Here is a 25,511-nt window from a genome sequence, read left to right as displayed (position 1 = left end):
CAAACATGCTGTAAGGAAAAAAGATTTATTAATGTACTATTTTATCAAAACTAAAGAAGGCATGTTGATCTGAAAAATTACTGCTGGCCAAGTCCATCAAAAAATGGCCAGTTACAGACCCCAACAAAGAAAACAAGAACGAAGCAGTCTTGCTAGACTGCTATATTTATAAAAAAAACTCTCTTGATAAAATGGATGAATTAAGGAAAATTGTAGAGGGATAATACTTTTTGCCTTGATTGTGAGTGTGACTAATTCAGCCTGTAAAGCAGGCTGCAAAAGCTTTAAGCTGTAGCTAATACTCTCCAGATTTTTGGGTTCAAATCCATGCAGATCGCAAGCACAATAACACAAAAAGGACAACATTGACAAAGAATGTGCTCCTGTGGATGTGGGCACGCTAAGGCAAATGATGCCAAGATACAGAAATAATGGATGAAGTATACAGCAACAATTTGCAGATAAAAATAATAGAAGTTAAAGTGTATTTTACATGATAAAAGAAAGATGAAAGAGGAGGAAAGTCTGTTACATCTGAGATGGTTACAAAATCCATGCTTTGTGAAGTAGCCTCTGTTGAAAAGATTGATGCAATGGGGAGTGACCTTGGCTTGGAGCAGGAGCTGGTGATGTATGTATGAGCATCTCTCTGCTAAATGGACCCAGATTTGTAGCACTAATATACATGGAAGCCCAGAACCAAACTCAGTATGGCAATAAATCAACAGCCACTTTGGGTGTCATTTCTGGTTTATATTCCACTATTGTTCTATCACTTTAATTCATGTCACTATCATCTGTTCATCTGGAACAGTTTTATATAATTTTCCAGTGGAGTTACCTGACAAATCCTATCAAATTAACAAGGTACATTAACAATATTGACTGACTGTGTGAATTCTGGAGTTGCAGGACCATACAATGAAATTTTTAAAAGCATATTTCTAGTGGTGGGGCTTTTTTCCCCTTTTTGAGAACAGAGTGAGGATAAAGGTTTATCCTCATGAAGCATCTTTCTCATTTATTTGTAAAAATGAAAAGGAGCTACCATTTCAAATATTATTTTTCCTGAGCTGTAGAAAACATTTAGATTTTGAAAAAATAACAGTTACAGTGAAAGAATAAATAAAATGGGTTGGTACAATCTTTCAGACGTGAAATCTCCTAACAGAATCAGTGTCAGATATAGCTTCCGCCTGTTCAGATTATTTAACACTTCTAGTATCAACTGGACTCTGGACGGTGCCTAATTGAAATCTGGTATCTCTGATATAAAGCATGTCTAATGACAAATTGTGGTATCTGATTAAACAAAAAATTAAGACTTGTTTGTGGCATTGCAGGAAGCTGTTGTAATGGCCAGGGTTAAAATGAAAGTTACCTTTTATTTAGTGGAAAGGACTGCAGCAGTGCACCTGATGTACATGTCTGCCTCTGGCTGTCTGTGTATTTTGGTTTTACATGCGATTAAAATACAAATGCAATGGCTGCAAGACCTGTGCAGCTGGCTGATTTTGAAAAATCACATGGGGTTAATTTTTGAGGGAGAACGTGGAGGACATTTTATTTGTTTTTAAATTTGGGATCATATTTTTCTTTGTCCTGCTCCGGCCAAATCAGGCATATATTTTCTAAAGTATTTTAGCCAAAATTCTCAGGAGGAAAAAGGTTATCTCTGCTGGTTTTACAGAGGTAGCAGTTACATGCTGTTTTAAATACTTCGTATACTTTTGCTTTATTTTGCCTATTTCATCATGACTTTGACCGATCCCTCCTGACCTAAAAATGTAATTTCATTTAATGCTCCACATGGGTCTCACTATGAAAAGCATATTGAGAGGTCTGTTCAGTCATGTCAACAGATACCTGGTAATTGTAAACTAAACAATGACCCTCTATATTCTTCAGTGCCGCATAGCAAGGCTGTTGCTTTGTAATACTGTCATAAAGGCTGCTATAAATTGCAAAGCGTATCCCAGGGTAGGTTCCAGCACAGTGTCAACTTTCAGCCAGCTCCCACGGAGCCCCAGATCAATGGCAAAGCTGTTCTTGCCCAAGTTCAAGAAAGCCAAATGAAGTAGTAATACCGTTAGCCTCTCTTGTTCTCGCTCTCTAGATGCATCTGTTACAGGTTTCTATATTGCCTGCTCAGACTGTGGCATGTCAGCATGCCCTCTGTGCATCCAGGTCAGCCCAGACACTGCAGCACTGAGTCGGAGCCATCTGGGGAAGCCCTTGTTCAGAAATAAAAGCCTTCTGTGCCAGAAGCTACAGAATCCCCAGCTTGCATTCAAGACGGCCTAATTAGAGCTGGCTCTAAAATGCTCGGGCTGTAAAAACACACACGATCCTCGGAACCCAGCGTTCTCATCTGGAAGCCTGTTCGGATAAGTAGCAGGTAGTGGTACAATACTACCAGTGGATGTTGTCTTCCATGATAGTCGTGTATGGAATAGCAGTAATAAAAAAGTAGTAATGTCTTTATATAAACCTCACAATCCATTTAGCAAGCGCACTCAGAGCAGCTGTGCTTACATATTTGTGAAGTATGTTTTCCCTGAGACTCCTTTTTTTTGCTGGCGTTTTTTTCAGCAAGCTAGAAGGACAACACAGAGATTATGTATACAGTTTGATCATCACTTTGCTTTTGGCATCCAAAGCTCCTGCTCCTTCAGAAACCCCAAAAGGACAATACACTCTCAGCCTATTTTAAGATTTATAAAGTGTGTCAAATGGTTGATATGAAATCACTTAAACAGACCACTGTTGTGGCTTTCTGTTCCCTCTGATTCCAAGGTATCTCTGGAGACAAGGTGGAGATAGACCCTTGTACTAATCAGAAGGCCAGCACTAAGTTTTGGATTAAGCAGAAACCCATTTCAATCGATTCTGAATTCCTCTGCGCCTGTGACCTTGCAGAAGAAAAAAGCCCAAGTGAGTAGTCCTTTTTATTTATGTTCTCTCTCCTCTCCCTCTCTGCCTTTGTGTGCTAGATGCCAAGAGAATATATTGCCCCCATGTCCTTTTCTTTCTATACGTGTTTTATTCATTATATGAATTTCTGTTAATCAGACTCTATTCTCCTGTCAGGCATGTTATATACAGATACACACTGTGGGAGTGGTCTTTTAGCACTCCTCAGTGCAGCTTCAGAGTACACCCTACCCCAGCACCAGTATGGATGGAAGTGCTGTAGCAGAAACGTCGTGTGGACATTTGGTTTCCCAGGGACAACTAGCAGCCAGACATCTTGTGCTGCCACTAGTTGTCCCTGGGGACCACCTGTGCCATGGCCTTTTGGCACGTAGCAGGTTACCCTGGGTGGGGTAGAGGAGGCTGGGACCAGCACTGGGCCGTCCCCAGCAGCCTTACCTGGGGTCCGGGGCTCAGAGCCTGGCCATCAGCCACAGCATGGCTCTGGCCAGCCAGGCTCCAGGTTTTAGTGGCACAGCACACACTGTCCCCACATGTGCCACTCTTTCTTTTGGTGTGGGTTTTTTTCACCCCATATCTAGGGGTCCAAACCCCACGCTGCTCCCTTGCAGTAAGGAGAACAGCTGAATGTGCGGTATGTGGCACTGCAGACATGTCTGTGGCACCACATACTGCATGGCTGCACTCATCTGGACACGACCGTACTGTTTTTGCCAACTGAAGGTTTAACCCACAGCATGATAGTTGCACATTTCTCAACATTATTGCACTTGGTCTTGGATTTTCAGTGTAGCCCTTATAGAGGCAACAACTTGAATAGATGTAAAGGACTGTGTTCATAGAGTTAAATTTAGACCTGAAATAGTCAGGACATGGCAAGTCCAAAATAGCTCCAGTTATGGGGATAACACAGCTGGGATTGTGACCTAACTCTGAGAATTTGGCTTCAGCAAAACTTTGGCCACCTCTAAGGATTAGGGCAGTGAGGTTTTCCTCTGGAAGACCCAAACAGAATGAAAATGTTAGTATTGCACAAAACTCATGTTGTGAGTTTAAGGGCTGAAGGTTTGAGATTTGAATTGTGCTGTTAGTGATTTAAAAAAAGTAATTAACAGGACTACAAGTTCTTTATGCACAATAAAGAGGTGCTGCCGTGATGAGGACTTCGAGTCATAAGCAGGATGCAAAAGTACAGAGATTACAGAGACTGTCACTATAGATGTTGCAGATACTGTTATATATATGCTTTATTTGACTGTACTATAAGATGCCGTCTGGACCCTTTACCTGTGGTGTGACAGTGAGATAGCGAATTCTGTGGATTACATTTACTGGGTGATATGTTTATCATATTACTTTGGAGGGAAAAACTCACAGCTGCCCTAGATTCTGTCAAAAATTATATGAATCCTTCTCCTTGCCACACTTACTTCATTCTCTTCTGCTTCCACATCTCTGGACAAACCACTTTTCCTCTCCTCTGTCTTTCTACCAGTTTCTCCCTGCTCACCTCAGCATCAGACATGCACTGAGAGGTGTTTCCAGTCAAATTGTCTAGCATTATTCCCATGTACTCAGAGCAGGAATCCACAGTATAGCTTCAGCAGCAGACCGGTCCTTCAGCAATACTGGATAAAATCCCTGAAGGCTTGACTTTCAGCCAGGCTCCAAGTGAAATTTTGCACCTGTAAATAAATACACCTCTAAGTTTGCATCTGGAAATCCAGCATGGAAAGCCCAGGTTTTTGTCTCAGAAATCATAGCCTTCATGCCCCCAGCAGACATCATACAGCCACTAACAGATTCTCTATCCCCAGATGTCCACGTGGTCTGCAGTTGGACCGCTGTTATCTTGTGGAGGTAGCCCGTGCCATGCAGTCTGGACAGCTGGTACCACTGCGCAGTGAAGTGCAGACACATCAACATAAAGAGCAAGGAGTTTTTTCAGCCTCCCAAGACTGTGATTGACTTCCACAGCCAGAGAGATGGTGGCCTTAAGCAGAGGGTTTTGTAGTGGATGCAGAAGGGAGATGTGGTGTTGGGGCTCCAATTCTATCTTTCACATCAGTCCCTATAATTGTCACACTGAAAATCTAGCATACTCTGAAACAGTGACAGTGACTCTTCCTGAAGTCTGCTGGTCTCCTCCAGGTTCACTAAAGACATACCAGAATGCATGTTTTAGGACAACACCAGAGATTTGTAGTGACAACCCAGAATTGATGCATCTGAGGGGCATGCTTAGCAACAGATCTGTATCCACTGAATTTTAAAAGAAAAGTTATTTTAGTGGCATAAAGGAGTGAAACTCACTATAGTTCCTAGGTTTTTTTTCTGTGATTTTTATCGGCATAGTGATATATGTTTGCAGCAGAGTTTACATCAAAAATTATTCTTGGGGCTTCCTTGAATGAATTACTGCAAAGAAAGAGAGGTTGAGTAAAGATAAGGTGTTTGAGTTCTGCAATATATTTTGTTTCCATGTTTTTATCTCTTGTAACACAAGCATGCTCCATCTAGCCTCTCAGAAGTGCACTGCAACATATTACAAACCCTGGTTATACAGCAGGTATGCAGTTATACTGGGTGGAAACTGCCTTCTCTCAGCAGACATTAATAGTTGGGCTTATGATAAAGCTGTGTATTGCTCCGCTAGGCTTCCTTCTCCATACTTCTGAACGAAAATCAGTGGTTCCAGGAACTTCCAAATATGGCCAGTTATTACCGTTATGCAAAATGCTGTTGTCAAAGCAGCTTGATCATCATGATCAGTGGAACTGAAGATACGCTCAGGACTTGATTGAAGGTATAAGGACAGCCAGTATGGCTAAGCTTTTGACTGGTCTCTGGGACTCGTGCAGTATGGACATCGCAGAAATGGCTAGAGTGCCACTTTGAAATGCTCTTTAAATACAAACTGGGTGTAAATGTGGCAGAGGTCAGTAAGGCTCCTTTCTGAGGCACTCAAAGTGCCCCCTATAAGGCAAACTCATGTGGTGAAGATTAATGGCCTTGTCCCTATGAGTGTTAAAGGACATGGAACTGTGCAACTTTAGTGAGCACGTTTTCAGTATTTACAGATGAACTGAAAGCGTTCTAGCAAGAAACCACAACTTCTCCAGCTCAGAAGTTCACACCACTTAGGGCTGCACCCACAGAAAGTCCAAATGCAGCTGTCCCCAGTTATTCAGAGTATCTTTAACATCTTGTTTGGGGGTGTGTTGGGGGTGTTGCCACAAGTGGCTGGTGATTTTTGTGTGCCTTGTGCTAAGCCAGGTATAGCATAAGAAGCTTTATTGACAAATTAAATCAGATTCCTTGCATTCAGACAGGGAGAAGTAGTAATGACCTTACTCGCTAAATCAAATGCCATTAGAATCTGCAAGTGCTGTACACAAAGTGCTTGTTTAAATCAGGTTCAGTCTGATTATCAGAAAAGATTCTGCAGGTTTCGAATCTTGAAAGGAAGCATCCTATCATTAAGAAATAAGATTTAAACCTTAATGAAGTAGCTGTCATTTTTATAGCTGAAAAGAGCTCTGTATCTCAATTAAGTGTACATAATATAAAGTCTTAAGGAAGCAACATAATAGGTGTAATACAATTATAGCCCCTTGCAATAGTGTAATTTAAGGAAATCTGATTCTGTTAATGCCTCTTACTTTATTTGAACAAGGATAAAACTTCAGTGCAACAACCCATTGCCTGTTTTTAAAAGGTGCAGTATAGACAAAGTGTGAGCTCTGATTGATGCATGTGCTGCTGTCCCTCTTGCTGGTTAGGGTTACCACAACATCTGCAGAAGGAGAACACTGATCAAGCACTGAAGTTTTGTAGGGGATTAGTAGTTTTCAAGAAAGGCCTTTTGTAGAATTGAGGATAAATTAGTCTGGTGACGCTGTGGTCTCCAAATCAACTGAATCTTTTCCATTTGTAACTCTTTGACAAGGGTTGCAAAAGCCTGGTTTCTTTGCTAATGAAATTAAAACACTGAATAATGTTCCTTTATTATCCATATTTTTATTGAATAATGAGGATCATGAGTGTTTGATCAACTATCCTTAATGCTAAGGTAGTTAAAACAAAGGCATTCTGTTCTATAGCTTGCAAATACATCGGTAACTTCAAGTTGTAATTTAATTGCCTGCATTGCACCCTGCAGCTTAAGATTTCCTTTAAATTCCTATTCCATTGTTGCACTGGGGCTTAACAGAATGTTAACCTGGTAATAGGCACAGGGCCTCCCCATTATATGTCTTGCTATCGAGCGGTTCTGCATGACTAGTTAAAGAAGATGGCAAGAAGATTAATGAAAGCAGCCTAATACAGAAGGGGGTAGGTACCTTTGCAAGACTTCTAGCAAGGAGATATTAGAACTGAACCAGAGCTTGGCTTTTTCTTTATCCTGTGACCTTTGAACCTGCCTTACTGTCGAGAGCTGCCAACAGAGCCGACATTTTGATTGATGTTGCTACACGAGTCAGTCTTTCCCATTGAATTCCACATCTGCACGAAAATAGCTTTTCCAGCAGAATTCATACTGGCTGTAAGTGATAGCCAAATTGATGGCTGAAATGCTTTTATGTAGTTTTCATTTAAAGCTAAAGGTATTTGATGTTTTAATTCAGTATCAAGTTCCTTTGGCTTATGTACATTGGGCAAAGCTCAGTTAATGAATTGGTTATTGGATTATGAAAGGGCTCGATTCCACAGTTTATAGCCTGTTTTGTTCAGCGTGTGTAGTATGGTGCAGCATTTCACAGTGCAGTGGGTTCTTTTAGAGCAGAGTAAAACTTGCTTGTCCATTTCATTCAAATGATCAATAACGTTTTGAAAAATTTTGTAGCCAGTGTCTTGTTCACAGGCGCTTTTGCTGCTGTGATGGCCACCCAGCACCTTTCCTGGCACCCCAAGTACTAGGGCAGTCTAAACAAAGGCCTGGCACTCGGGGCTCTTTGGTGAGCTCACGGGAATTGTGAGAGCTGTTGTGTGAATGACACAGCTCTTGCACGATGTGGCTTTTATGCCAGTGACCAGAGTTATGGCCCTTTCCCTGGGCCAGGCAGTATCCGGAATAATAAATGAAGATGTTTATCTGACCAAGGGCAAGGCATAGGTTCTTGTTCAGGGGACTGAGGAATAGGTTTCTCTGAAAAAGCATCCATGGACTTTGGGCTCAGGGGGAAAAAAAGCTCTGAAGTATGTGATGTGAAGAAAGAAGATTAAAAAAGGATGCCATACTTGCATGTGCGAGATAAGCAAGCAAATGAACACAGGTGCACGTAACTGTCTGCCATTTTGTGCTGTATCCCACGCTGAGCTCAAACCTCTGCCCAAACTTCTGGAAGCCAGGCTGAGACCTGTGCCGGGTAACCGAGCGATTGTGCTGCTTGTATCGGGTCAGTCTGCTGTTACTTTCTTTGCACGACTGCTGAGGTCAGTCGATCACCTCTGGCATCAGTTGTGTGAGGATTGATCCATCAGAGAAAGTTTTTTCCAAGGAAAGTAATCTAGTTTTGCCCATGTCACCGATGCAGTGGGTAGCCTGGTCGGTGCCTGACAGCTTAGCTCTGACGTGTTTACTTCTAGGTAAGAGAGATTCCTGCCCACGTACCAAACAGAACTGAGCTTAACTTATTAAATACATCCGTTATTGAATAGCCTTTTCATAAAAGTACTCTGGAGCACAATCAGGAGTGCGCGTTGCCTCATCCTTTTAACAAATATGTTTCGTAGCCCTATTAAAAGGGGTCTTCATCTATCCTGTCAAAGCTAGTCTGCTGGGGTTTTTTAGTTTAATTACACTATCCAATTAAAACTCCTTGCTGCATTTTGATTTGCTTCTCCTTGGGCTTGAGTGGATATGACATTTACAAGGCTCACCTTTCAAGCAGACAATAGCGTGATTGATGAGGTGCAGACGCAGTGAAGGAGGCGATTGCCATGTGGAAGCACTGCTTAGTGCATTTTGATTTATTTATCATCTCTTTCCAAAACAAGGCTGCTGGGGAAGAGGTTTTGGGCAACCCTGGGCGCCACCTCGGTTTTCAGAGCTCCTGCAAAAACCTTTGTTAGATTTCTGCTTTGATGTAATTTCATGAAGGATAAAAATACCAGACGCGAATAGCCGGCATAATTTGACGCAAAAGTAGTCACATGCTTAATTGCAGCTCTGCTTTCAAGAACCCTGGAAATGAGGCTTCTGCTATTAGTAGGGTTTCTTAAAGGGGCTGTAAGACAACACAAGGAAAAAGTGTCCCCAAAAGAATGGGCTCAACCACAGAAAGACAGCTCCCTGTCACACACATTTGGTGGGCACCATACTTACATGAAGGTCATTCATTCTCCCTGAGGCGATCCCTTGTTCTGAAAGGGACTTTACATGAGAGAGCCAGGGTGAAATCCCGACTTGCTCAAGTCTACAGGATTTTTACCAATGACTCGCTGGGGTTGACATTTCAGCTGTGGTTTCTGCTGTGGCCACTGCTTCTGAAATACAGATCACCTTCTGAAACGCACCTCTTCAGAGCGAGCATCATGCAGGGAGACGGGTTCCCTGGGCTTCAAACAGCTCTTCCAAACACAGGGGCCCTGAGCTTAATATCTGTTAACATGAGATGCTGTTGCGATGCAGAGACTGCTCAGACTTTAGTTCTCATGGCCATGAGAGAAATCCCGGCGCCTCACTTTACGATACCAAGGGTCCTGTGTTAGGAGGAAGAGACACGTGGTGGGCTGATGACTAGAATGAGCAACTGGGATCCCAGAAACCAGCACTCTGCCTGATGGTGCCACTGCCTCCTCGGGTGACTTTGGGCCAGTCACTTTGCCCCTCTGCTGTGTTTACCAAGCTGTAAATTGGGTTGAACACAGCCCCACCGTCCCCTGTATCACAGAACCGCTGCTCCTCTGCGGCCTTGGAGAACAGGCCAAGTAGTGCTCCGTCCCATAAGTGACTGCGCAGTAGGTTTTCCCACTGCACCCTGTGGAAGGTTTTGTGTGGCTGCCGAGACGACTACAGCAGTGATGTCGTAGCTGCATTTGGGCAGGACCAGGAGATCCCTCACAGGTCACCCTTGTGGGATATGTTGAGCCAGGACCATCACAAACCCAGTCCCTGCCCTGGCACTCTGGGATGAAAGGCAGAAATTGCTGGGAAAGGTGTCAGAACAGGACTCCATTTAAAGCGTTTTAAATACATTTACGTTTGTGTAGAAACACTGCCTCTGCCTTGTACACGTTACTTTCTTAAGTCTCTGCTTGTCTGCTGCTTTATTCTTAACTCTTTGTGGTCTCTTCTAAGCTTCCTGAGAGCAACAGAAGCTGGGGTTTGGCCCAGTTACAATATTAACTTTTGACATGGGGGGGGAATTCTGATAATGTCAAATGAGGCCATAAGTATTTTCTTCTTCAGAGAGGCCTTTCTCCAGCTATTTATTCCACTAATAACTCTTAATTGTTGACTCCTGCCTTATGGCCCTGTAATGACAAAGCAATCATCAAGGTATAATAAAAAATTAACATAAATTTGCATGTTGCCATGTTTGTTTTCTATTTCCTCCAATTCATGAATATTCTTTTCATCCTTTACCTAATTAGCGGTCTAATTTATGCAGCTCGGAGTACGTAATTTTAAAAAGGGTAAAATTGGTGAAAGGAGATTGGTAATGGCTGAGCTCTGGAGAAAAAACAATTCTCTTCTTTCTTGTAGAAATCAGAGTCATTTGCTATGTGAGAAACGTGTGGGTTTTTTTTTCCAGACCATGTTCCCATTAAAAAGTGTTTCATTTCTTTGATAAAGAAGTGAAAAGTTGCTTTCACTCATGTGAGTGGAAGCAAAAGGCACTTTACATAACTATGGGGGGGGTGTATCTATATAGCTATAGATATGTATGTGTGTATAGATAGATCTATAACTGTATAGATACACACACACACACACACACACACATATCTATATGCATATGTGTATATAAAAATATATATCTTTCTACACACACACACACACACACACACACACACGAGATTTCCAAAACTGTTTTTCAGAAATTTTGGGAAAGATTCCTCAATTACTGTAAAAGTTGAAATTCTACCAAAATCTGGTAACCCCATCATTCCAGAAAGTGCAGTTCAGCCATACAGCTCAGCTCCAACACACTGTAGATATGAGGAAACAGCAGTGTTTTTCTCCTCAAACATGGAGGAGAAATGCAGATGGGAAAAGGCAGTGACAGACCCATGTGCAGTGGTGCCGAGGCTTGCCAAAGGGGCATTGTTTATCCTGTAACTGGCCGCTCCTCTTGCCTCTTGGGTGAACAAAGTAGTATAAGAACCAAGTCACGCAGAATGTAAGGACTTAAAAAACAAAGCTGAAGGGGAAGCCTTCCTCTCCTCCAAATTAGCTTCATGTCCTCGGAGGCCTCGGTACGAATGACACACACCCATTTTGTAATTCACATGGGGACTCATTAGCATTCTAAGGGTAGAAAAGATTGATCAAAGTATGGGATTAAGGTCAGAGGGCACCTACAACAGATAGATCTTCTTGGCCATGGAGAGGCTTGTGAGGGACCTGGCGAAGCAGAAGTTAAGCAGGAATAGGATCAGGATGCGTTGGTCACCGCTCTGCGTAGGAACGGAGCCTGGGAGGGGCCGGACACAGGGAGGGCCTGTCTGCGTGGAGGCAACTGCATCCTCAGGGCCAAGGTGACCATTATAAACTCAGCTGGGGCTGCAGGGGCAGCTTGAGTTTCCTTTTCTGGGCACGTGTAAACTCAGCATCAAATGGATGCTTCTGCTCATCAGCCCTCTAGTTACACTGAGGCTCCTGGGCTTGCTTGTTCTCTTGTGGTCTTGCAATGGTGGCTATTGAAACTGGACCAGGAGCCAGATTTGTGAGGACTTGTATTTTTGATGACAAATCTCTTTCATACATTGGATTTTTTTTCATTCCCATTGTTTTTAAATAAAATGTCGCTTGTTTCGCACAACGGTTTTTACACTGAGGCATCCTTGGAAGCATGGTAATGTTTCCTGTTGTCCAGCTGACAGTTTTTTCTGGGTTTGTTTTCTGACATTCCAGAATTGACATTTCTGCCTGGCAGAGTGGTATTGTGCATGTGCTGCTGTCTTTGAAAGGTGCAGGGTCCGCTCTGGTATCTGCCTACATGCATGCAGCTTCCATCATCATAGTAGCAGTCTCTTTGTTCACAGCCTGTTGGAGAAACGGCACAGTTAGTCCATAGCATTTGTGGGCTCTGTCTGGTCGCTGTAATGTGGGTGTGTGTGTGTCTGTGCAGAGTTTGCTATGAAAGGTGAAGTGGAAGGAAGTAATTTTGTGTTTTGTTCTAAAAGTGGCGCAGTCCAGGATCCTTCATAGCTTGTGTGGCAGCAAGTGCCAGAGTCTATGTCCAGCTCCTCAGTGACACCTGCCAGCCTCCCTTGCTGGTCAGGAGAGCTGGTGTTCTGATGGGGTGTATCACGGGGCGGTCATGGCATAGAGGAGATCCCAGTGACCAGGCCAGACCATGGCCCTCAGAGGACTCTGATATCAGGACAGGGTTACCATGCAGACATCTGCTGCTGTTTATACCCGGGAGGACGGTGCTGAGGCGTCCATCTCCGCGGTCTTTGGCTGTCTATCTTGCTGTGTATTGCAGGCTAGCGTGTTGGCAGCAAGGTTGTGTTTGGGGCAGGATCAGTGAATCCCCACCTGGATTTCCTGGCTCTGTTGCTGCTGCAGTGGACCACACCCAGGTCTCAACATCCACCTCTTTGGAGGGTTGGCGATCCACATGCAAGTGATGAGTCTTCACCTGTCTCTTGCCACTGCAAATACTCCTGTGGTCCCATGCGAAGGCAGGGAAGGGCAGCACCAGAGATACGTGGCGAGAGCAGAACACATTCACCTTGACATGTGGAAGGGCAGCAAAAAATGAATTAAAATAATCAGATTCATCTGGGCTGTTCACCTGGGCTGTCCTCTGAACTGGAGTTACGAGCCCGGGAGATGCTGCCTGCACTCTTGTTGCTTGTCACCAGATATTCTTTATATAGAAATATAAAAATATTGAAACTCGTATCGATCGCTGAATTATCAAGGGTGACGTTCTATTGGAAAGAGGGCTTTGAACCGTACATCACATATTTAAGTACTCTTGGAAATGGAAATCAATCCATCCCTTGCAATTCATAAATTCCATCTGGCCAGAAAAGTAACAAAACAAAGTGCCAGCTGATGGTTTCAGTGAACTAATATTTCACACAGTAAGCAGTATAATGCAGACATGGAAACACATAAACATAGGGCCATAATGGGGCTTTCTAAAGAAAAGTCTTTTTGGCTTTTGTTCTCTAAATACCTGTCAGTGCATATAAATCGTGGGCCTGGCCCGCATTGTTGATGGCACAAATATTTCACCACAGACCGGCTGGCAGGTCTCTGTGCTGAAATGGGGAGGGAGCACCAGGGTTGCCGTTTCATTCACTCCAAGAGCCCACGTTGCCAGAATTCCTTCAAGGGCTGCACCAAAAGCTTAGTGCAGTTCTCCCTGTCGTGCTGTCTCCACTGATGCACTCCTCCTGTGGCTGGGGAGAGGGCGGCAGTGGAGTGTGAACGGTGCATGGCACCTGCGGCGCTTTCCCAGCTGGCTGCAAGGAGCGGGTCCCCTTGAGCACGGGGGCTGGGTAAGCTGCTCTCCACACCTGGCACCCTGTGGGCATGCCTGCATCCTGCACAGCACACAGCCAGGGCTTAGCGCTGGGCTGTCTTCATGCATTTGATCTGTTGCATCGAGAAGCCCAGTTCTTTTCCAGGGTGTTTTCCAGAGGTTTTTCCAGTACAATGTGAACTTGCTTTTCTCAGGGCAGCCAAGCGCTAGCCTGTTTCCATCTCTCACATTTAAGAGGCTTCCTTTGAAGGGTTATTACTGGCATCCTCTACTGTAACTGCCATTGAAAGGGTTGACTCTTTCAAATCCCAAAATAGGTGCTTGAAATGAAGTTCTTGGGGCTCCCGCTACAGAAAGGATGTGAACACATTAGAGAGAGAGTCCAGTGAAGGGCAATAAAAATGGTTGGGAGGCTAGGGGACAGGACCTGTGAGGAGAGGCTGAGGGAACTGGGCTGATTTAGTTGCAGAAGAAAAAGCCGAGGGGGGATTTGATAGCAGCCTTCACCTCCCTGCAGGGGGGCTGCAAAGAGGATGGAGCTGAACAGTTCTCAGTGGGGGCAAATGACAGAACAAGGAGCAATGGGCTCACGCTGCAGCAAAGGAAGCTGAGGTTAGTTATTAGGAAGCACTTTTTTCACTAAGAGGGTGGTGAAGCACTGGGACAGGCTCCCCAGAGAGGTGGTGAGATCTCCATCCTTGGAGGTGTTTAAGACCTGCATAGACAGAGTGCTGGCTGGGATGATGTAGTTGGGGCTGGTCCAGCTCTGAGCAGGGGGTTGGTCTAGATGTGACCTCCTGAGCTCCCTTCAACCCTCCTTTTCTATGATTCCATGTTCTGCTTCTGTCAGCTGGATCTGTGCCACTGCTGGAAGAAGGACAAATCACGGGTTTAAGAGACGGGGATGCTGGACAAGGTTTCTCTGCACCCATCAGAAGCCAGCCTACAAAGTCACTTAATTTCCTTCTTCCTGCTTTGCGGGGTGGCAGCCTTGCTCGTCACCTACTCCTGGCAATAGCCTCAGGGCCTGAGAAAGGTGCGTTGGTAGTGATCTGTTCAGAATCCTCCCTCTGCGTCTTGTGGCCTGCGTGTCTCCTCTGGAGCAGAAGCAGCCCTCTGAAGCTACCCTTTCCCCCGGGATGCCATGGTCATGGTCATGGTTTGGTCTGTCACATGTGTTGTGAGAAGAAAGAGAAGGAAGAACCCTGAGGAATTCAGGTAACTTGTCCTGAGGCCAGGCAGTGCTTGTAGCACGTCTCTCGCACTTGTGCTGAGGACGCAGCTGAAACAGGAACCCACTCCATGCTGGGCACAGGCAGATGTGTGGTGTAAGACTGCCCCTGCCCTGCAGCACTTACAGTCAAGTAGACAAGAGAAGCTAAGGGGGGCAGGACAGAGCCAGAGGAGTGTGACATGATTTACCCAGGCCGACAGCCCTCCAAACAGCCGGCCTGCCTTGGCTGCACCGCAGAGGGAGCTGTGTGCCCTGCAGACAGGAGAAAGGCAAACCTGGAAGGAGAGGCTGCAGGCCCAGCCACAGGAATCTGGTGCATGGAGCAATTAAAAAGACCGTCCGTTCACCCCTGGTGAGGAGAGTCCTCTGGGCTTCCAGCCTGCGGTCCCTGGCACCTTTTGTTTCCTGACGCTCATTTGTATAACGATCTGTAAAACTCCGGCGTGTAACATCAGCTGGTACACGAGGAAGCTGTAAACACTGATAACTCGCCAGGGTTTGTCATGTCTCTGTGAGCAGCGTGTGCGCACACGTGCGCTCTTGGAATGCTAAAAGATGCTGAATTCAGTCCCGAGCAGGAGCGAGCCGTGAATACATTAGCATGCTGATTAGCTTGCCGCCAAGAATTCCAGCATTTTTAGTACCGCCAGAGCTTCGTTTGTCAAATGATTTAAAGTCTTTTTTTAATTATTAGCCAATTTTTCAATAGAGAATTTATATGCCTGATTAGTGCATTATAATGGTGGTTAATTAACATGCCACGATAAAATACTGAGGTCTCGCGTTTGTTGGTCACAGATTCCTAGCGTATCTCAGTTTACTTTGGGAAATCTGAACAATCAGATAATGTAAATAAGACGTTGGATGAGGTTTCCTGCCGGAAGAGGCGAATTTACCATTGCAGCTTTGCCCTTTGATCTGAAGTGAATGAAATGAGAACTGATGGAGACGCCTTGCGTCAGGAGGGTGCTGGGTTTCTGCTCAAATCCTCAAATGCCCAGGCAAGCAAAGGCTGTTATGCCCTTTGCCTGGTGGACAGCCCGGGCCTATCCATTAGCACATGACTAAGGAGCACGATTTAGTTTAGTTTTGCCTTGTCCCCCATGTCAGTGGCAGGATTCCTGCTGGGAAAGAGCGGTTGTGTGGTGGCGTTTCTACCAAGGTTTTGCTCGTTTTAAAATCACAGCACTGTTTTATTTTGCCTCGAGTAGCTGGTTATTTTATTGTTACAGTGATAATTCTGGGGTTAATTGGCCTTTTATTTTAAGTATAACACTTATCTCCTGCATGCGATGATTATACAGTGGATAGTTTCACAAAGTAGTTCTAATGCAGCAGTTTAACTGAAATATGGTCTAGGGCTGAACGGGACCTAACTAGCCATTTGATAGATTTTTGCATTCCCTACAGTGGGATGTGATGGGAAAATGAACTTTATTGAAAGACGTTCAGCTGCTCCTGTGTAAGCCACCACTTGCCTTAAATTGAAATGACATGAGAAGCCTGTCAGCATTTCATGGCTTCCTTCTGTTGTGCCGATGGTACGCTAAGATCACCATCTGTGTTTTTCTTCTGTCAAGCGCACGAGCTTTGCTGAAACTTGAGGAGTGTTCTGAACATGATTTTTTTTTTTTTTTATCTTTCCAGGTCATGCAATATTTAAACTTACATATTTACAAAATCATGACTACAAGCACCTCTACTTTGAATCAGATGCTGCTACTGTCAATGAAATCGTACTAAAGGTAGGCTCTGAATTTTGCCATGGCCCAAAATGCTCAGAGTTTTACCACTCGCTAGATGCAAGAGCTGGAAATACCCAGACAGCTCTAGAAATGTGTGACTGGTAGGGAGCTTCAGCAGTGTTTGAGGACCTTGCACATGGTTGCTGCTGAACAGTCTGGCTTTGTACACTGTATTTGTGTTGCAGGAGTCTGGGGGGTCTATTCCTACACAAGCACAGAGCCAATTCCCTTGCTAATAGCTGATTTCTGGAGGATGCCAGTTTCCACAATCATCACACAGCTTTTACCTTGTTTAGGGTGTTTGCATCTTAAATAGTGAATGTACTCCAGGAGTTTGAAGGTAAATTAACCCTCAGGACACTACCAGCTCATGGATGCATGTGCTCAGTGTTCAAATCCTGCAGCTATTCTGTTGTCCAGCAGGAATTTTATCGCCCAAGAAACCAGTAAGCTTCATCTATTTGCTACCCACCTCACCTCAAAGCTGCTGGTCAGTATGGGGTTGTGAGGGGTTAGCACCAATGTGTTTCCCACCTCCAGCAATCCACTAGGGTTACAATCCAGATGGGTCTGGATGCTCCTGAGTGGAGAGTAACACAGTCCAAGCACAAGGTGACAGGATAAGTGAGCTCTGACCTGAAGTGCGCGAGTAGCTCCTTTAAATTGTCTGGGGCCACTGACGTGGCCAGGACCTTGGAGACCTGGAGTCCAAGTGGCAGTGTCCAAGAGAGCAAACTCCCATGCAGGGATCTCGGTGCACTGCGCGACCGCAGAGTTCAGTGGCCCTGCCCTGCTCAGCCAGGTACTGTATTCTTACTGCCTTTTACAGGTGAGATGCAACTAAGGCCTGGGCAGCAGGCAGTTGATCCAACACCCACAAACTTTAAATTGCAGATAAATAACGGAGCAGTCCAAATCAGCTGCCCAGCAGTAATGTCTTGGTTTTCTACGAAGCAGGAGGTGTGGTTGTTGGCAGTTTGGGAATGGCTGTTCCTGGCGCGATGAGGCGCTCAGTGAGGAGCAGGAACCCTGGCATTACTGGGTGTGCTGCTGTTTCAAACAGCCAGTGTTAACAGTAACTTGCAAAGAGCTCCCTGCAGCTTCTCAGTGGAGTTAACTAAAGGAACTCTTGCAAGTTGAGTAGGAGAATATTTAAATAAAAATGCCATTATGCTTCAGGGTGTTTTATGGCTGCTGTTAATATTATTCAAAGATTTGAGAAGGGCTTCAGTAAAATTATAAACCTGTATTTGATGTCGAAATAATTTCCATGGTCCTAGACTGATGCCAGGTTTATGACTTCAAGCAGGGATCAAGCAGAGCATCCTCATTCTGGCAGGACAATGATTCTCTCCTGCTCTTTCCACAAATGCTTTCCAACTGCATGTCTTCATACAAAGAACAGCATTTTCCACCCCAATATTTTATGTTTTAAGAATATTTTATCATAACCATTTGCTTTTATAATGGCTTGTTATACGCACAGGTTGATTTACTTTCTGAAACAAATGATCATAATACAGTTGGAAGATTAAACTTAATTTTCTGCAATCTATTATTTTTATAGCAATTTAAAATTTTAAGTGATGTTTTATATGCTATTCCCTATGCTTAATGGTGTTTTCTGTGTAAAGACCATAGAAGTGCTACATAACTAACATATGATAAAACACTGTAGTTTAGTTCATGCCCTAGGAGCTGAAATTTAACTATTTTTGCACTAAATTCATAAACTTCTACACTGGATTTTTTGTTCCAACTTTGTCTTAAATAAGCTGTTCCACTCTAGATCTCATGATATACCTAAGAGTATTCAGCATACTTTTTGGAAGACTAAAAAGACCGACTGATGTGGACAAGAAACCTATTCAGATAGCAGATATCACTGAATACAATAATGCACTGTGCCTTTTATTTATGGTATAGCCTCTCCGTATTAAACACTTTCCAGGTTCAGATACTGGTTACCAATTTAGGCCTTTGTTTCTCTCTCATTCCACAGGCTTTAGGAGATGCAGAGAAATCAGAGTTTTCAAATTAGGTTCTTCACATGATCAGGTGACAGAGTGAGGCTTTATTGACCATGAAAACTCCCTATATTTTTATGCCTTAAGCTGTAATATGCAATGAAAGTGAAACACTCTACAGTGCATAAAATTGTGCAAGTTTTAAGCCACAGCAGATTAACCAGCTAATGGCAGACCAAAGGGCATTTTTATCTTTTGATTCGTGCATTAACCTTCCATTAAAATTATCTATGTGATTATCACAAAGCACTGGAGATAATAAATTTAGGGGATAGCAGGCTTGTTAAATATCATTTTTAAATGCTTTTATCAAGTCATATGTGCCAAAACACACGACAAGGATGGGATTGACTGAATATGCAAACATCATAATGAAAGAATTATTTTTATTATATCTGATGCAACCTGTTATTGATGCTGATGAATGCATCAGGTCAGCACCATGGGTCTTTGTGACTTACTGCTTTCATCTGGCTATTTGGCTAGCAAGTGGCAGAACAACAGGGTCAAGTACTGCATCCTTTCAGCATATCTCCTGTGTTGCCATCTCTTCTGGTGATGATGGGAAGCCCGGCAGCTCCATTCCCAGGTGACAAGGGAGACGAGTTATGAAGCCACAGCCATAAAGGGGACCTGGTTTGGGGGTTGGAGCGTTCTCCACAGTTTCCGTCTTGTTCTTACTGGAGACAGGTTTGAGTAGATCATCCATCCTTGGGGGAAAGGTCTGTCCTTCTCCGGCTGGTCCAGTGGAGAATGGCTGAAATGAAGCCTCGTTTTTGTGTTTTCCAGGTTAACTATATTCTAGAATCCCGAGCAAGTACAGCCAGAGCAGATTACTTTGCTCAGAAACAAAGAAAACTGAGCAGGAGAACAAGCTTTAGTTTCCAGAAGGAGAAGAAATCAGGACAGCAGTAATGTCTCGCCTAGAGCAAAAACTGTCTACCAATTTGGAGGAGGAGAAGCTCCCAACAGCCTGAGACAGGTGGGAGCCAGAACTACAGCGTTCTTGCTGCCAACAGGCACGGGCAGCCCAGGAGGAGAGTCAATATTGCAGTCTCTTGTGGTTGGCAGATGATCCCGCGCTGGTGATGGGAGTCTCCCTTTTGACGAAAACAAAGAGCCATATCAACCGAAAAGGGGACTGTTACGCTTCAGAGTCCTTTGATTAGAAAAACGAGAAGGGCATAGGCTGGTGGTGTACAATTGATGTATTATGTACAATTGCAAGGAAAGATGTGGTTATAAATTGTTGCACAGCCTGATTAGAATAAATTATATACATCTGTAATACACATACACACACACGCACGCGTGCTTGCGATATGATCAAATTTCTAAAACTGTAGGACAAATGTATCCATTTTTACTATTAATAAACAAACGTGATCTTTCTCAAGGTTCACACTACATGCGGTTCTTTGTGGGGGGGATTTCAGCTGTTGTTCAAGTCTGTGGAGTTGTCATGAAACAGCTGAGGGTTGAAGAAAGGTTTCTGCAGTGGAGTCTGTTTTCTTTTCCATGCACCTTTTTGACAACTGCATTTTTCTTCTGTGAAGATGTCGTATTGGAAGTGGCCTCTGCTGAAGGTATTTTGAAAACTGTAGCCATGTTTTGGGAGTCATTCCACAGACACAGGGTCTGCACTTCTTGTGGGAGGATGACCTAGTAGCTCCCGGGTGCCGCACGAGGCGGCCGAGCTGTCTCTTCTTGAGTGTCCGCTGCGGATCAAGAAATAACTGCACATTTTCTTTTCTCACTTCAGTCACTTCAGTAAAAGACTTAATTTGTACTGAGCTCTGTAACCATCCCAGCCTTGCTCATCTCCAATGAGCGGGGGAGCATATAAATGGGGACAGGGGCACTGACAGCTGCCTTTGTTGTTGTGGTTCAGTTCACCAGGAAGGTCTTCTCTCACTTTCTGCAAGTCATTAAACTATAGCTCTCTGAATCTGCAGTGATGCGTACAGCTGTGCTACAAAGAGGCAGAAGCGAGGATGAAGAATAACACCGTCCTGTGGAAGCGTGCAGGGCTACCAGATTTCAGTTCTTCCCTTCTGATGGCCTGGTGGTGAGGCTGACCTGTAGTGAGCTTGATTGGTCCCATGTCCTAACTCTGGTTCTGCACTTAACACCTCTCTCAGCTTTAACAGTTTAGTGTAGTTTAGGCAGAGAACTCTGCTTCTCCTTCAGGTGTTACATCAAGAATCTCAGTCTAAACTTTCAGCTTACTCCATCTGGAGCTGTGCCACAGAAGCCCCCCAAAGTTGCTGTGGAGCATGTCTTTCAGGAGAGGAACTCCTGTCCTCCCTCCTGGCAGAAGATGCCTGTTCTTCCCCCAGGCACCAGTCTTCCCCAATTACTGCTGTGCAACACAGAAGTAAGAGACAGAGATATTTTCTAGCCCGGTGTTTACATTTTTAACTCTTACTGGCACAAACACGGCACAGAAGCAACAGAGCAAAACCTCTTCAAACCATGCTGATTTAATCACCCTTGAACAATTTAACATTAAAACTGTTGTGTGAACATGCTCTTTGCTAGCCAGTTTTGATTCCCATAATCAAACTGAAAAGAAACCTGCAAGAGGATGAAAAGCAGCATCCGTCTTCCATGGTACGTTGTTTTTGATTACCGTAATGCTGGTGTGCAAGGGCTACTGTATCAAATTCTGTTGCTGTCTCCCAGTATATAATTGCTGTTAGCAGGTGATCAACGTGTGCAGCATTTTGCTTTCATTAAAGCCTTGAGATTCTGATTTTATTGAAAAGGCTCAGTTCCAGAGTTTCAAACCCTTGGGGTTTTTTGGCTATATTGTCAGTGAGCAAAACTGCAACAATTTGCACATGCAAATGATGGGTGTTTGACAGGAGGGATTGTGTATTCTGCACGTCCAGGCAGAGATGCTAGTGCTAGAAGTCCTTTATACAAATGACTTGCATCGCCACATCAGAAAGCAAACAGGTCCCTTAGATGGTATGGCCCTAAAGTTGTGCTGCCCTTTTAAAAGAACAATTCTTTCACAAAGACCATGGCTGTGGTGCTGGTGGTGCTGGTGTGTTAGCCAACACTTCCCAGGCAGCACAGGTCCATGGGATGGAAACTGCGTTTGCAACAGCTATTGCATCTGAGTTTGGACAAGCTAGGAAACCAGTAGGCACGGGGGTACAGGGCACAGGTGTGCTTGTGAGCTGCAACCTGGCCTGAATTAAACTGTGAGAGACCTCCACCTCAACTGAGACGCATGGGAGGGACAGGCAGGGTGTAGCTGGCTAGGATTGAAGTACCTAGACCTGCAGAAACCAGAGGATAGGTAGCCAGCAAGCTCTTCACCAGGCCAAGGTAGATGCATCGAGTCCAGCAGTACAGGGCAGGCCAGAAGATGATGCCCAGGCAGGGTCCTCCAGCCTCTGTGCGGGCTGCATGCCATGCTGTACAGTCAGGCCATCACACAGTTGTTGGTGGGAGGCACTGTACAAAGGGGAGCATGCAGAGGTACTCAACCAGCTTCTGAAAATCGCAGCTGTGAATGGGCCCAAAAGCACATTCCTTTCTGTAGCACCTCAATGCAGCACCCAGATACATGCCGACAAGGTGTTTTCTCAGACTGGGCAGAGCGAGGTGGACCTGGAGAGTTGGAGCCACTGATGTTCTGCTGTCGCTCCCTGAGGGATGGGCTCTGTCTTGCAGCCACCACTGCCCGAGACTGCAAAAGGTTCAACCCATGGCAGAGACACACGGAGGCGAAGATGGGCCTTTTCCAGAAGGCAACCCAGACTTGACCTCAGCACTTGCAGAGCAGCATACACGTAACTTGCCCACCATAAATTCATCACACAGACACCCACCCGCTCAGTGCACACCCACTGCATGCCCACTTTGTCTCTGTCTCTCTCACACACCCAGAATGAAGGCGGCTATTTTTCCTCCAGGCTGGGAAGGCAGAGAGTGAGAGAGTGCCAATTACTTTTCTCCTCTAGTGCAGGGCATGGAAACTGGCAAAGTTTTTCACTAGATCCAAGCAGACCTGCTCCCAGGTACAGAGTCATTTTATTTTGGAAAAATCAGAAGCCAGGAGCCAGGCCTCCTGACCAAGGAAAATGTCCAGGGGGCAGAAGGGCAGCACCTCTCCCCAAGCAGACATTTCTGTGCTTTTGGGGCAGCTGAAGGAGTTAAACCAGGGGTCACAATTGCAATTTGTGGGCAGCTGAACACCGCTCCATCACGGGCTGATGCTGCCCAGGTAGTTGCAGATTTAATTGATTCAGATGGGCATTCAAGTGGGTCAGCTAAGCAAGCTGTTCGTTCCATGCCTTGTTACTAGGTTTGGGCAGAATATTGTAGCTGCTGTTCCCCATGACAAGGATGACTTCTCACGCAAGTACTTTGCTGTTCACTGAGTACTATAAGAGTCTCCTAATTACCATCTAAGGCCTGCGAAGGGCATTCACCTCTTCCTGCACATCTGCTGCAGGCCTGGGCATTTGCCCACCTATGTAACAAAAAACCAGTCCCCCTTACATGCAGCTATGGGTGCTGGGGCTGGACGTATGGGCAAAGTTGTCTGGCCCTGGATATGCCCCTCATGTAAGATCCTTAGAAGTGACACAGCATCATATCATGGTTAACTGGCAGGACAGGATGGGAGCGGGCAGGTCAGCAAAGCCGTGCTGATGGAGCTGGTGAGCAGCTGTATGTTTGGCACGTTGCTTATTTCCATGCACCCTTTCCTTTGCCTGTATTGGTGACATGAGTGCCTGGTGCTCATCAAAGGAGCAGCACGATGGGTGTGTGGTAGGGAAGCTCCAGTAGGAAGGGGTGGGTGAGTGAGTGGGGGGGCCTGTGCATGCTGGAATCCTGCCCGGTACAGCCAGTGGATCTCTGCCTCGAGTGGCTCCTGGTTTAAGCCAGCTGCAACCTGCCACAACAGCACAGGCAGCAGCATCCCTGCATATGGGAGGCCTTCTCCCGCAGCCCCCCCAACACTGTACTACCCTCATCCCTGGCGGTGCTGGGCCTAACTCAAGAGGGTATGTTGCGAGGGAACATGCCCCCTCAAGTTAGGTCTGCTGTTGGGGAGTGCTAGCTCAGTACCTCCACTTATCGTGCAAAGAGTCAGGGAGCAGCATGCAGACTGCATCCCTCAGCAAGTTTCCACGGGATAGGTGCAACGGGGCAGTCTATGTTTGGCTTCATAATGATCCTTCAAATGATCCTGTTCCATCACTGTCAGGCAGTTCCTCAAGTCCCGTGCACTCAGCTCTTTGTTTTCCCGGTGATGGAGGAGTCTCTTTCCCAGCATTTAACTTCTGACTCTGCCATGCGGCATGCAGCCTTCCCTGTGTGCCCGCTCCCGGCACAGCGCCAAGGTCTGGCCAGCTGCCGATGGTTGGGGCAGCACAGCATCTTGCAAAGCTACATGTGAGTGTAAAGGTTCCTCTAGCTGCATTCCCCCAAGATGCCCCAGGGCTCTAACCAGACCCTGGGGCAATTTACCCCCAAGTGAGTGAGGCTGGTGTGTGTCAGGGTCATGCCCTACCCTACCATGACCCTCAAATGTAGGGTGCATGGCACTCAGGGGACCAGGCTGCCTCTTGTGCCTCCTTCCTTCTCTGCCCTGGGACACAGCTCTTCCCTGGGTAGGAAGGGGCAGGGCTGGGCTGCTGTACTCTGCCAGTGTTGTTCTTGGCTCACTGGTAACTTCAGGCAGGGACTAAGAGTACAGCTCAAACCCATGGCCTCATTAGGCACCCTGGAGTTTGGCCACTGGTTGGGGCAAGCCCTGCTCATCCTGGCCTGGTCATGTAGAAGGCAGAGAGTAGGCAGTACCTGGTGCCCACTCAGGACCCTGCCTCTTGCCTCCCAGACTGCCTGACTTGGGAGCAATAGTTCATCCTGTGGCCCCCAAAATTAAGTTAGAGTTGCACCTTATAGCCTGTAGGGACTTGGGCTCATGGCCCTGCTGCAGGGCAGGTCAGCTGCCTGCCATGCTCCTGGGGCAAGGTACTTCAGCTCTCACCTAGCTGGAGCCATGCCCCTTAGCTGAAGTAAGATGAAAATGTGGTGTTAGACCTAGGTCTAGAACCAGGAGCCTGCTACCACCAAGCTAGCCAGGTGCTTGCTTTGTCTTCCTATGTGGGAGACACAGAGGAGCAGGCTCAACAGAAGATACCTACTAGTTCCAAGCATTAGACTGTATTGTTTGCAGTAGTGTAGGGGATAAGGTGCTGTGTTTGTATTTTAGAGACCAGGGTTCAAATCCTTCACAGGCAATGATGGATCTTCTGATGTGAGGCGTGTGACTGGTGCAGAAAGAGAACATTATAGGCTGATATCTGTTTATGTGGAATAATACAAGGCTCCATTCATAAGACCTGGCTAAAGAGGTGCAGCTGACTTGGGCATGTGCGCACATACATATTCTAATATAATGAAAGGCTTAGCCTGCTGGTGAATGCATGTGTGTGTGTGTGTATGTGTGTGTATGTGTATATATGTACATGTGGATTTGTATATATGTATGTGTATATGTGTATATATAATATATATGCATATATAGATATGCATGCATGTATGTGTATATGTAGATATGCATGTGTGTACGTATATATAGCTGTATATGTATGTATATGTGGGTGTATATATGTGTGTGTATATATATGTGTGTGTATAGATGGAGATGTGTATGCGTGTGGGTGTATATATGTGTGTGTATATATGTATGTGTGTGTGTAAGTGGGTATGTGTATGTATGTGTGTATACATATGTATATATTATCTGTATGTGTCTATGTGTGTATGTATATATACATATGCATGTATGTGTGTATATATATATATATATACACGTGTATGTATATATGTGTGTATGAATCTATGCGTGTGTGTGTGTGTGTGTGTGTGT

General features: G+C 45.2%; 1 protein-coding gene across 5 annotated transcripts in view; it reads left to right on the top strand.

Moving 5' to 3' along the window:
• The window catches only part of MAPKAP1 (mitogen-activated protein kinase associated protein 1), a 137,907-nt gene extending 117,905 nt beyond the window's left edge, over positions 1-20,002 (top strand). For all 5 annotated transcript variants that reach the window (XM_019541049.1, XM_019541046.1, XM_019541045.1 and 2 more), the window contains 3 exons: positions 2,797-2,934; positions 16,486-16,583; positions 19,400-20,002. In XM_019541049.1, coding sequence (XP_019396594.1) covers positions 2,797-2,934; positions 16,486-16,583; positions 19,400-19,525 — 362 coding nt within the window. In that variant the 3' untranslated portion in view covers positions 19,526-20,002. The remainder of the gene's footprint in view (positions 1-2,796; positions 2,935-16,485; positions 16,584-19,399) is intronic.
• Positions 20,003-25,511: the final 5,509 nt, after the last annotated feature.

This window comes from Crocodylus porosus, unplaced genomic scaffold (genome assembly GCF_001723895.1).
Source record: "Crocodylus porosus isolate Cpor-Errol unplaced genomic scaffold, CroPor_comp1, whole genome shotgun sequence".
In the NCBI taxonomy this organism is placed as follows: Eukaryota; Metazoa; Chordata; order Crocodylia; family Crocodylidae; genus Crocodylus; species Crocodylus porosus.
The sequence above is the reverse complement of the archived record's forward strand: the minus strand, read 5'-3'. Positions and strand labels throughout refer to the sequence as shown.